At 30.4% G+C, this 14,364-nt stretch overlaps 1 protein-coding gene across 7 annotated transcripts in view; it reads left to right on the forward strand.

Moving 5' to 3' along the window:
• LOC106465876 (nuclear pore complex protein Nup98-Nup96-like) overlaps window positions 1-14,364 on the forward strand; it is an 87,742-nt gene that overhangs the window by 3,816 nt on the left and 69,562 nt on the right. For 4 of the 7 annotated variants that reach the window (XM_022394287.1, XM_013926119.2, XM_022394299.1 and 1 more), the window contains exons 2-3: window positions 10,015-10,088; window positions 13,524-13,559. In XM_022394287.1, the coding sequence (XP_022249995.1) occupies window positions 10,049-10,088; window positions 13,524-13,559 (76 nt within the window). In that variant the 5' untranslated portion in view covers window positions 10,015-10,048. The remainder of the gene's footprint in view (window positions 1-10,014; window positions 10,089-13,523; window positions 13,560-14,364) is intronic. The other 3 variants (XM_022394310.1, XM_022394303.1, XM_022394315.1) reach the window with 1 other exon arrangement.

Consider the following 14,364-nt stretch of genomic DNA (forward strand, 5'->3'; position numbering starts at 1 on the left):
AAGGCCACAGAGAGGCCTAAATAAAATGTTTTTAATTGTGTACCAGTTTAACGTTGAATATTATCTATGATTTTAACAACCTACCTCCGTGAAATCTTGGTTTGAAAGAAAGAGATGGCATCCTAAGACTTTAAAATGGCTAAGAAAGCCACTAGGGGGACATTCAGAGCTTTCCATTGGTTATTAATGTCATATATTGAACTAAGTGTATATAAGGGACCATTTCCAAAAGTGGAAAGAGGTGAGCAGGCCTACTGTATTTGATTCAGTACATATGTGATATCTCAGCAAATAGAAAAGATAAAACCTTCTTATTTTATATTCTACCTTGTCAATATCGGTAATTGGAGTTCCTAATTTGTACAAAACTTAGTATTTTGACATCACAAGCATCTAATTTGAACCAGTGCTGTATTCAACATACCACGTGACACACAAAAATCGATGTTTATCTGTGTTGAGTAATTTATAATGTACAGTTTGATACCAAACTTATTGACATAAATTCATGAAATAGTAGTTAGATAAAATTTTGAATGCGAGTCAACAAACGCGATGACATGGCCTTTCACCCGTGACCAGTCTGGAAAGGGTTAACCTCTGTATACTGTACAGCTCAAATGGGGATCATAAAACTAGCATGGTACCAACAAGTGAAACTTTTTGTTAATCACTATTATAAGAACCTTTACCTAGAACTTTGCAGTAGAAATGAGTGAAATGCATGTATTACAGGTACATTGATATTCTATATTAATGGTATTCATTAGGAAGGCCGATTGGATATAAGAAATGTTTAACCCTCTCGCTGTGGACAAGTCAAAGGGCACATGTCACAACATTTTAGAGAGTTATTTTGAAATTGTATTTAAACAACTTATTGTATGCCAACAAAGTTAGTCTCACAATGTAGTTTATAATTTAAATTTTAATATTATATACATGTCTTAATTCAAAAGAAAATATTGAAAAATATTAGAAGCTTTGGTTGTTCTAAGTAAATTTTAAATCTTTGGTATTATTCAGTCATGGTTAAGTTAAGATCATGATTATTTGCATTAAAGGGTTTTAATGGGAATGAAACCAGGGAAGGAGTTATTATTTCAGAATTGATCTAAATGCTTGTAAGAATAATATCTCGGAGTTTTGCAATAAGGTGACGATAGTATGGATTTTGTTGTTGGAAAGGGAAAAGGTGGTGCTTATCAATTTTTACAGACACCCCCCCCCCCTCACCTGGTCAGGAAAATAACACTTGTACATCCATACATAGTTAGCAATATGCATATACAGCCAGATAATCAAGTGTAAACAACGATCTTAAGTAAATGGTTGTTCAGCATAGAGAGAAGAAAATGCATACACTTTGAAAAAAAGTATGGAGTTTAATGCATATGATACATTCAAGATCTAAATATCTATAAAGAGAAATATGAATAGTATTAGTATTGCTATTTGATACCTTTCAATCCCAGTAATGCAAATTATGGTGTAACAACCCAAATGCAAGACATCCCAAAATAAGAAAGAACACATGGTCTGGTTTTGGCTTCAAATTCAACTTCTAACTTAAAAAAAAACTTAATGACTTCACCTTATCCCATGACCATCACCAAAAATGCATAATTTTTTCTTTGGCTTAATTAAATACTTAAGCTGTTTAGTATGTTTTAAAAAGGGATAAGCAGAGGTTATGTTTATGCAGAACTCTGCATTTATATACAAAGGAAATTTCAATGAAATGCAAAAAAAAAACCACTGCAATTCTGAAATGCAGATGTTACAAAACCTGTTGGTTCAAACTACAATGTTTTTTATTTAATGCAGTGTGAAAAACTTTCACAAGATCTTAAAAAAAAAAGCCCTTTGGTGAAATTGGAAAGAAATCTGTAACATATATATGTGATCATTAAGTACTTGGTCCAATAATGTGAAATAATGATTTAGGCACGAGCTTTAACATTATTCAAATACCTAAGTTATTTTAGGTTACTTTATTGGTAATTGAAAAGGACTTAAAACCTCATTAATGTTATATACAAATCACTGTTATAAAAGGCCTAACTGTATTTCTTTGGTTTGCCAGCCCAAGCTGTGCTGATGAGCCTTAAATAGGTGAAACTGCAGTCCAGAGCAGAGGGTATGGCCAATGAAAGAAAACATTAGGCCTCTGTTTTACAGATTCTCCTTTCAATTTTACCTTTGGTGAAATTGAAAAGAAATCTGTTGCATATATATGTGAGAATTAACTTTTGTTAATACAATATTACCCCATTATCTGAAAAGACATTATAGTTTAAGCTTGTTTGTTACATGTTTGCCTAATAGATAAAATAAGTTATGATTATTTGATTCCCTTGGTTGGTTATAGAGATGTAGTCCAGAACAGGTGGGTGAGACCAAGACTGAGTCTGCCTATACCAAGATCAAGATAAATTTATATTTTTATCCAACCAAAAATTCAAAAAATAAAATTATTATTATTGTAGCTGTTGTTTTTATTCAGAAATGTTATTTAGATTATAAGGTTAATCATACAAAATATATTTTGATCTTGGTCTTGACTACATTTCTGGTTGGTTATAAAGTATTTGATACAACAGTTAAGGCTACAACATTGTCATGAACACGCTTATGAACATATAAAACAATACTAACTTGTCTGGAATAATAAAAGAAAAGCATCTGCACTTGATGTAATTGTGATTATAAGTTTTAGGCATATTGGACGAATGAATCTATAGAAGTTGCAATATGTTGCAATAGAAGACTTAAGTGAGCAAATCTTTCCTTATTTTTAAATGTTCAACAATTCATGAGCTTAATGTTTAACTTTAGAAATGTTGAAATAACTTAAGTTTGGCATCCTAGTGGAAATGATAGTTTGTAAAAGAATTGGAATCTGCACAATACTGGGAGGTAAATGCAATAAATTGATATCACTATAAAAATGCAAGTATGACTTATCCATTCCAAAGTCTTAGCTAAGATTTTGCTGGATATTAAGTCTGATCAAGAGCAGTTGCTTAAAATGTCAACATTGAGTTTTAACAGTGAATTTTTTATTATCTTTAGAGGTATCCACTATCCCATACCCCTCTGAATGTCATGCATTATTTCTGAAAATCTGCATTTTCAAATTTAATATTTATGTTTTTACATATTATATCAAAATAGTCATACTCAGATGTAACTGTTTAAAGAATAAAAGCTGATATGGACAAATTAAAAGGAATGTGTGGGGTGACATTGCAGTTTTGTGAAATTTATCACAAATTTTAGGCTAATTGTTTTCTTATGCTTTGCCAGTTCTTGGCTTTTAAACTTTTACATTAGCAAAAACAACTTTGATACCATAGGTATTATGGTTGAAAATGCATACTGTTAGAAGACGTGCCTAAAAATGCAGTTTTTTAAAAGCTAGCACAACTTCTGGTAAAAAAGCTTTTAATAGATAATATTAATAGGAACTTATTGTTATTTAAACTTGCCTGTGTAATTGATAAATTAGCCATTTTATTTGTTTTAAAAATTCTATTTGTCCTGAATCAAGAGCCCTACTTTTCTCGATTTTACTTTAATTTTTCCAAGGAGTTTATCTGTGTTTATTACTACAACAATAAAAACAGATGAAAATCAGTGCAAAAAAAAAACTAATAATTTATCTGGGTAAATATTGCAGTTTATTTTGGTAAAGAAAAGGACATGGGGAAAAAATATTCAGTATATGAATGCTTGGATGAATAGAATTTAATGTGATGTACTGCAGACCTAAAACAGTGGCACCTTTGAGTCTAAAAAACAATACATCTCTAATGTCTAAATAAAACTTCGTATGAACAAACAGTTTACTGTTGTTGACTTAAACCTATTAGCCTGTAAGTATTTACACTTATTCTAATAATTGAGCCCAATATTTTAACTTGTACATGGTGGGGGTAAATGTGTGCATCTTGACTCATGATGAGTGTGAGATTTATCAGTACATTCAGATGTGCATGCCCTTCAGAGCTTGCATGCATGCCTGTTTATTCTAGACTAACACATACAGTCTTACCTCAGTAAGCAGTTTTGCATATACACACAGACTAATATATTATCTTTCCACACACACACACACACACACACACACACACACAGATGGCTAATAAAACCCACGAAAAACAAGTTATAACACTTAATAATTGTGTTTCACATATATAATGCAGTATATTGTATTTTCATAGTATAATAAGTTATTTTTTTATATATTTGAATGATACAAAAGTAGGGTGGAAATAAGAAAAACAATGAATAACACTTTCTTTTGTAAAATCTGGATTTTTTTCAGTAAACATTTAACTGAAAATGCAGAATCTTGCTCATGATACACACTTCACAGTACACAGCTTATCCTATATAGTAATAGTATAAATAAGAACCACAGAAGTATTTATGTTTTTATACTTAAACAGTAACAAATATTTTTGGTTTTAACTTAATTGTAATTTTATTTTTCTAATATTTCATGTTCTACATCTTTTATAGCAGAAAAACCTTAATGCAGTAAAGTTCTAAGTATGTGACTAAATCCATTTAAGACTTTTGGAAATCCCCATTTACATTAATAGTTTTGATAGCTTCTTAACAGTAGTATTTCTGATCAAACACAAAAGTTTGGAAGGGATAAATTTATTGATTGTGGTAGAACAGGTGAAATGAGTTTCAATATTGAGAAATGTAAAATTATGTATATGGTTATGGAAGTTGGAAAATACTTGTGTAAAAAATGGACTAGTGTTGCAAAAAAAAGGGATAAGGGTATGATTAGTAATAACTGCTTGATGCTATCAATTGAAAAGTTATGTGCAATAAATAGAACAAACACTTCTGAGGTATATTTATAGGATTATTGCGTATATGAGTAAGGTGGTTATTGTAATCTTGCATGCAACTGGAAAAGTCCTACTTAGAACACTGTATGCAACATTAATACACTTACCACAGTGAAGATAATAGTTGGTAGCATGAGTGTAATTCTTTTAGTCACTATCAGTGTTTTTTATTAACAAATCAAATTTAAGTTACTTTATTCTAAAACATAATGATACAAATATCTTTAAAGTGATAGATTTTGGTGTTTAAGAACCAAGTCTAGAGTTTCTTAATGACAAACATGTAACAAAGTTAAGATCCTTTCTATTTCAGAGAACCAAGGGGTGAAGATAATCTACAATTCTTGTTTTGTTTCAGTAAATTGGAATGATTAGTGTAATTTGCTTATTCATTAGTTGTTGGGTTTATGATTATTCTCACATGAGATGGCTAATAAAACCCTCAAAACAAGTTATATCACTAATAATTGTGTTTCAATACCTGTATAGGTTTGTATTTAACAACAAACAAACATAATGATATTTCAGTTACTTGGATAGTTGGAATATTCAAAAATATTAGGTCATCAAGAAATAGTCGCGTTTTGGAACACTTTCATTAACCACCCCCCAAAAACTGTACATCACGTTTAATAGTTAAGTGAACTGCCTAAATGTCATCTTAGTGTAGCCTATATAATGTGTAAAGCTTAGTATAATCTAATCCCTTATAGTGATGGCACATGATGAGATACACATTTGCATTGTAATGCTGTTTGAATACAAGAAGGGAAACAATGCTTCTGTAGCCACAAAGAATATCAAAGAAATTTATGGAAATGTTTTGAATGTTTGTAAGTGTCAACGATGGTTCAGCAAATTTTGTGCAGGTGACTTTAGCCTTAAAAACTGTGAGGGCCCGGGGCCGACATGTTGGAAGTGATATTGATGCTCTGAAGATGCTTGTTGAGTTTAATCCAAGGCAACATACTTGTGAAATGGCCCTGAAATTGCATGTCTCTCATGAAAGAATACATAAACATCTAAGGAATATGGGAAAACTCCATAAAGAAGGTGTTTGGGTGCCTTACAAACTCTCTGATGATCATCGTTTTCAACGTGTGAACGTTGCTTTGTCTTTTCTGGCGCATAAACCATTTTTGGACAGAATTGTCACCGGTGATGAAAAATTGAATTTCTATGCCAAAAACTGGCTCAGTCCTAGACAAAATCACTTCTGACCCCAAAGCCTGGACTCCATCTGCAGAAAGGGATGCTTTGCACTTGGTGGGACCTTAAAGGAGTAATGATATATAAGTTGATATATAAGTTCTTCTTTTTTTTTTGTCTAAAAACTAGCTACATTAATTTCTTGAGGACCTAATAGTGATAATCAGAAACCATAACATGAATTAGTTTATTTTTCTGAGCTGTGGCACTAACTGATTAAGCTGAACAAACTAATTAGTCTAAAATAATAATAATGAAAAATCATAATAGCAATATTTGGATTACTGGATAGTCAGAATAACTAAAAACAGCAATAATTAGAAACAATAATTCTATTATCATTGTGACAATCAACTTAATTGTAATTTCAATTACTGGACAATTGGAATAATCAAAAATGGTAATAATCAGAAATACCAATTGTTTTCCTAACATTAATCAATTTACTTATTATTTCAATTAATTGGTTATTTCATGTGACAGTGATGTAATTGATGCCCATAGGTAATTGATTATATTCATAAATTGAGTTAATTTCTCAGCTCTAAATTGATACATTTACATTTTCTCATGTTTGTTTTGGGGATTTGTGCAAAACTACACAAAGGCTATCTGAGCTAGTCATCCCTAATTTTGAACTGATAGATTTGAGGGAAGATAGCTTATCAACAGCACCTACTACCAACTCTTAGGCTGTTTAATGAAATAGTGGGACTTGCCCGTCATAGGGCTATGGGTGTGTTATAAAAGTACTGAGTACAATTTTGCAACAATGGGATGCAAACTATGGAACCTCAGATTCCAGTCTATCATACTAACCATTAGACTATGTCCAGCATCTTTTTTGTCATTTTCTTGATTTGAATTACCTAACATGAAGAGCTGATTCCCTACATGTTATACAGGTTAAATTATCATTTTTAAGAAAAGTATTTAAAAATAACAATAAATATATAGGTATTTTGACCTTTATTAATTAAATGAGTAGCAGAAACTGTTTTTACATCTGATTTTTTTGAAATAATTTAACCTGGATGCCGTAAGTTAATAATTTGAATACAAAATGAAGAGTTTAAATATATACATTTACATACATATAAGCTAAAGAAAAATAACTACAGTGGAGACCATAAATTTAAGAGAAAGCATCATAACAATATGAATGATAAGGGCTGGCTTTGAGGGTTTTTTCAATAGTTTTAGTTCAGAGAATGGGACAGCCTAGATGGACTAATAGGTCCCTTGTCCCTAAACGTTGTTATGTATTATCACTACTTAGATAACTCAGTTTTTATCATATTTATAAATGCAGTGATTTATTTTCCAATAATTACACAAATACTAGTAAAACAAAAACTATTTGGGACTATTGATTAACAATAGTATAATTGTTTTTTAAGATAATCTATAATTTCACTTTGTTAGAACTATGAGTCATCTACCATGTTTCACAGAACATTTGTATACTTCACCCATCTGGCAATTCACCAAATCCATAACATTTTGCTTCAATGTGTTTGTCAGAATTTAAAAATGTCTTTTCACAAATTGTCAAAATAAAAGGTGTTTACTTATATTTCTTAATAGTATGAATATATACTATGTTGTTGGGTGCAGGATTCTTTTACAGTAGGTGTCTGTGAATTGTTAGCAATAACTTCAAAGATAAATGAACAGCATGCACCTCACTTGTTTTCAACATTATATATATATATGGAACAAGTTACAGGTATGTACAACAGATTCTTTATATTATAGAGATTACAGACATATCATAAACTATTTATATATAGTTCTCTTCTTCTTGTCAAAAGTCCACTTAGGTCTATTCAATTACTTTAGAATTTCAACTGACTAGCTGAACTGTCTTCTTTATAACTATTTTACTAGTATTCTGTGTGTGATTCACTTAGAAATTGTGGCTGATTCAATTACTTTAGAACCACACTTTGATGGAATAAATGCTTCTTCTTATCTTCTTTTCTACTGTTAGTCTTACTCTAACATATTAAACGTTAGGCCTATCACTTCTACGTTAGTTAACTTCATGCCAAACTTTTCCTTGGCTTGTAACTTTACTCTTTTTTGCTATTATCTATTTGCTGTTTCCACTCGTCTCACATTAGTGATTTGTCTAATGGTTAATCGTCTGCCGCCTTCTATATTCTCAACATCAGTGTATTGCACATGACATTCAATAGTCTCAACATCAATGAATTATGAACAAAACTTCCTACAATTGTCTGTTTTTAACTCTTATTATAACAAAAACTAAACAATAATAAAATATTCACTCAGAAATAAATTAATCAATAAAATCTAAACTAAACAGTCTTCTATATTCTGACAGTGTTGCTGAAAAGCCAAGTATAATGTAGTTTTCAATCACTTGGCATTTTTACAATGTGTTGGAACAACTCGTTAATTGCCCTGTAAATGGGTATCCAACAGGGTCATAACATATTGACTCAACGCATTGTCAAAGCTCTCTACTATGCAATTTATCAACATGCTATGGCATTGTTGTTAGGTGGCAAACAATGTCATAATGTATTAACTCAACACATTGTTGAAATGACCAGTATATTTTTCATAGTTTCGTGCTTTTGACATTATGTATACTAGCAATTCTGGGGAATTTCACCTACTTTGTGTTATACATCAGCAGCAAACAGCACATTACTCAACTAGTAAAAAAGCTTTTGTAAGTAATTTTAGTTTTGTGTGTTTTGTGCATATCGATATGATCAAGTAATAATCCACAATTTCAAGAAACTATTTTTGCATTGTCGTGCTATTGTCCTGATTTTCTTTCTTCATTTTGTTTATTTTTTGAGCTTAGATACCCAAGTGATCTGTTTCCATATGATTTTTTAGCTAAAATAAACTCTGAGATAAAAAAAAATAAAAAATATAGCAATGTGAAACAAACAAGTAAAGTAGGTATGCTTCGAGCTGTTATATACAAACATGACATTCCAGGGTAAGAATAGTTATTCACATGCTCAAATGATGTTTTTAATCTCATAACTACTGACTAGAGTTTCATGTTTTGATAACTTGCATTACGTATATATTTGTTGAGAAATGAGGTTTAATTTTTTTTCGAAAACTGAAAACATGTAGGAATAAAAAAGGTACTCATGGAATCCCATTCTGATATATTTTAGCTGACAAGTGATTCACAAAGTTTTGCCAGTTCTTGTCTGAAATTCAAAATGAAAAGATGCTCAAATACTATGATCATGACGAGTGGTCTAAAATGAAGTGTTTGAACTCAAAAAACACATTCTTACAGTTTTCTACTCGTAGAATGTGTATTTTAATGAACTAATTAGTGTTTTTATCAACTGAAAGAAAAGCAATATAAGTGAGACACATTGATTTAAGAATGACTGTTGAGGTGGTTTGGGGAATGGAATCCTGAAAGTTTGTAAATGCAAACGTGTTACTTCTGCTTCATGTAGGAGTAAGGCTGGGAGTTTATAAAATTTCAATCAAGTATGTGAAGGTTATTTTGAGACACATTACATAATGATGAATGATATTAATTAATGACAACTTGATAATGAAGTTATTTGTGATCATTTAGTATTTCGGATGTTAAAGTATTTATGCTTTGCCATAAGCCAAAAAAAGTACATTTGAGGTAACTGTTTATCATAACTGTCAATATGGCATGAAATTATTTTTTCATTTATGAGTCTTAAAATTGCATGAGAGATGTGAATTTCAATAAAAATAAAAGAAATTAATGAGTATTTTTAACTTTAAAATGCATGTAAAACATTTTAATACATAAGAGCTTTGTCCCCATGAATCCCATGGGGGAAATAAATTTGACCTTTTGGGGAAACATCAGGTGCTTTGCCAAATTTAGAGAGAACACTGCAAGTTTTAAGCTGATTCTTTTAATAATTTTTCCCCTTAGATATATTGGTGTTTGAAATTGACTACAACTGAAAATGTATGGGAAACCTTTTGGAACAGCAACTACTTTTGGAAGTAAGTTTTGTTTTATCAAATTGATTTATACATTCAGTATAGTTTTTCAAGAAATTGTAGTAAGTTCAGTGAATATGTATTTAACATTAAATTTTTAAACATAAATACAAGTTTTATATTTTAATGCAAATTTCTTGGATCATTACAGTTAATTTGGAAAAGTAGGAGTAACATAGAGGGATCTGTAGGGTTTAATTTAAGGAATCTTTTAGTGTGGCTTTTTTTCTATGGATATAGTGGTCATAGTGGTTTTTAATATTCCCAAAGTTAACCACTCTCATCGTTCTATCCATGACTGTCCATGTCTTCTGACGATTCTGTGAACATATCCTGTCTGTAAGTAAACATGCTTCTTTTTGGCCATTTGGTATTTTTATTAGCACCAATGGAAATTCGTGTTTGTCGTCTTCTGTGTCGTTCTTTCTCTGTGACTGGTATGTAGTCGTGATTACATCCACATCCGCTGCACAAGTTGCATGTCAAGCATTTTGCTACCTTACACTTGCAAGTAAGCTTTGAATTGGATGCTTCTGTCATCTGCCCTTTGAGATTTGTGCAATTCTGACAGAAAATCTGCTGGTTGTCCTTATAGTTCTTAATTATTACTGGCTTTGTGAGAATCTGTATAGATATTGTATTATAATAATACCAAGACCTTCGGCAAAGTTTGGTAACAAATTTCTCTATCTACCAAAAAAAAAATCATTATATATCTTCTAGTTCTTCTCAGTTTTTGGGTTGAAGAACACCCTGATTCCTCATACAATAGTGCATATTCCATAACATTTTAAAAAAAGTTGAGGAATTACTAGAATCGTTCGTCTTAGATATTTCATTGTTATTTTGGGTATAAACTTAGTTTTCTGATAGAGATCATTTTGTATTGATAGCTTAGTATGTGGATAAAGGATTAACATAGTTCTCTTAAGCTGGCCAAGCTTTGAGGAGTATTATTGAGTTTACAACCAAAAATATTGTTAACAGCAAATGTACCCAACTGATGAAGTTGTGCATTGTAATAGTTATAAGTAAGAACAGATCTTTAGTTAGCTAAACTCATTACTTGCTCTGACTGGAAGTTAATATTAACTTTTTACATCTATCTACCTTTTCAAGAAAAATCCAAACTATTAGCACTTAATATTGATACTGAAATATATCTGAAGTTCATAAGAAGCTTTTGGCCAATTTTTGTTAAGATAATTTTTTAATAAATTATTTTTATTTAAGTATAAATTTACTTATGTATTAAGACTGTTGTTGCCTGATTACTGACTCAAAGTTTAACCCAGTGCTACAAGAGAGGAAGCAGAACTGAAATAATACTCAATAATCAACAAATTACCAATCAAATTGGGAAAATGTAATTTAACTTTCAAGAACTTAAATTTCCATGTAAAATTGATTATCAGAATGTTTTATCGTAATTATTTGTAACTGAAAAGGTAATAATAATTGAGCTAATTTATACAGGAAATAATATAGCCAGTATTGCATTACACTTTGCAATTCCAGTTGACTCTATTTGTGATTCAATCTTGCCCTTGCATAGCACAAACTGCAATGAAATTTTGTTATGCAACCTGGATCTGAGATTTTCAAATTATTCATAATTTGTACATTTTCTCCTTGTAGTTCATAAAGATAAGTAATGTTCTGTTTGAGGATAATATTGCTGGATAAAGCAAACAAATTATTTAGGAGCTAGGCCTAAATTATAGTCTATTTAAAAAAAAATTCTGATTTATGTTTTAGAAGATCATTGTTTCAGTCTCTGTAAGGCCTTATTTAATATTTCTAGAATGTTCTGGCAACCATTTTGTATGCTTTAGTTTTATTTTACAAATGTATGTACAGAAAAAAAGGTAATGTATAACTATAAATTTTGGTACTTGCTACACTATAGAAATTATTGCACTCATTAAGTTCATGATTGAAGGTTGATTAAAAATGAATCACTTTTTACCAGCATCAATGCAGTTATTTGAATAACACTTTTTACTGTGGACTAGAAACTTGGAAACTGAGATGCTCTGAGGACATCTTGTATATAATTTTTAAGTCTTATTATTTGAATTGTAAAATATAATGCATGTATACTATTCATTATTGCATTTCATAACTAAAGTGACACCTTGCCTTTCTACACTGAATAATTGAATGAAACTATTTGTACATGTAAGTGTATACTTGTTATTGACTACTTCCTTCCCCATTTTGTCCAAAATGCTGTGAACTTAGTACTTTTCCTCTTACCTAAGTCATGATCACTGAGTTTCATTAACAAGTTAGTTGAAACAACAACATATTTTTGAGTTCACCAACAAAAATTGCATCATAGAGGTACATTCACATGCATGAAAAAAAGTAAAAAAATGAATTAAGTTTTGTAGTGTTCTAATGCTATTACTAATTTTAAGAGTAATTAATGAGATCAATCACATTTCTATTTTGAAGTAGACATTAGTAGTATTCATTATAAATGGGGTTGACCCATGTAAACTAGTAGCTGAGCTCATGGATGTCGTATGGTGCGTTGTCTGAGCAGAGACCTCAGTAACACTACTTGGATAATTTAAGTGTTCACCCTCAAAAGTTAAAACCCAAGAGTATTTCATCCCAAATCTGAAATCCTATGGAGGATCCTGATATACATGGGTTGCAAATACTGTAAATGTTTACATGTTTTCTTCTATTTTCAATGATGTTGATGCATTTTAAATAAACTTATTTTGAAATGGCCCATCAGCAAGAAAAACAAGTACTTTCCATTTGCTGTATTGTAGGTTTTACAAAACACTGGTTGTTATCTGTGGATGAATGAATGACCATGTATATAACATACATCTTTAGGTTTTACCAGAAAAGCAGTGATCCCCAACAAGATTTAAATTATATTCAAATGATGTTATAAATAGTATACATAACACAAAATGTCAATATCTTACCCGCAATTTAACTTATTAAAATAATACACGTAGATCTAGTCCTTGCATTTTTGAAAAAAATTTGCTGGCCAGTTTTTAAGTATTTTGTTAATTGTATTGTTTCTTAAATTTTTTACACATTCAACATTTTTATAAAGAAAAATAAGGATTAAGCTAGATGCAATTTTATGGGTGTGAAAATTGTGGTAGAACACAAAATACAGTGTAATCCTGATTTTTGTTTTTCTGAAAAGAATGAGATTCATTTTAGTTTCTTTGCAAGCTAATAAACCTTTTGGTTTGACTGCTTAATGTTACACATAACATACCTAATATTAAAGTTTTTATACTGAAATTTGTGAAAAAATTTACTCTCTAATACATTTTTAGAGGTGGTAAGGGATTACTTTGCATAAATTAATGTATATCTTTTAGGTTTATAACTTGTTTTAACAGGACAGCAGTTAAACCGATCCAGTTTTATAATGTTATGTCCTCTCTTTTAAAGATACTTTTGGCTCAACTCAGTTTGGACAGAATACATGTAAGTTATGTTTAAAATTTTGAATGTTTTCAAAAGGGTAAAGTTTAGATATCTGAACTTATTTTAAAGACTTTTGGCTTAGGCAAGAATCAAAAGATATGTCATCACCCGTGTAATGTAAAACTATCAAAGTTAAGTAATAGTTACATAAAGAAAATTAGACTATCAATTTAATTGTAGTTTTTCTTGTACAGATATTCAGAATGTTTTCTCCATCTTGATATTTAAGTGTATATTAATACAAATCTACAACTTAGAATACTTTTTTATTCATTGATTGTAACATTTAAAAGAAAAAATTAAGAAATTAATATTTTAAAATCTGCTCTTTTTAAATTCTTTCATACTGTTTTAGTATTCTATTTGAAGAATTGTATTTCTTAGTTTACTGTGTGTTTTTAGGTTATAGATTATTCGATCGTGATTATTCATAACATGAAAATAAATTATTCCAAAGTTTTTTTTTTTCACTAATGGTAGTGCTTGAAGGTTTTTTACACATGCCACAAGCCTTCTATCTTCCCTCCATTGGAATTGACTGATTCCAAAGTGTGTATCATGCAAATCATCATGCATCAACTCTCCACCAATGGGAATGAGTGCGACATACTCTCATGATGCATGTGACTCCCTCTATTTCATTCTATCAAACTGGCACTTCTCATTTGGCAGTACTTGTGTTCGAACGTTTTTTGCTTTTGGTGCTTCTTGTGTGCTTTGCACTCGTAATTTAATAGTTTCAATTCCGAATTGGGATTTCTTCATTAATTTTTTTTTCTTTTTTTGAAGATGCCTTTTACTTTAA

The sequence above is a fragment of the Limulus polyphemus genome, unplaced genomic scaffold (assembly GCF_000517525.1).
Source record: "Limulus polyphemus unplaced genomic scaffold, Limulus_polyphemus-2.1.2 Scaffold71, whole genome shotgun sequence".
Taxonomy (NCBI): Eukaryota; Metazoa; Arthropoda; class Merostomata; order Xiphosura; family Limulidae; genus Limulus; species Limulus polyphemus.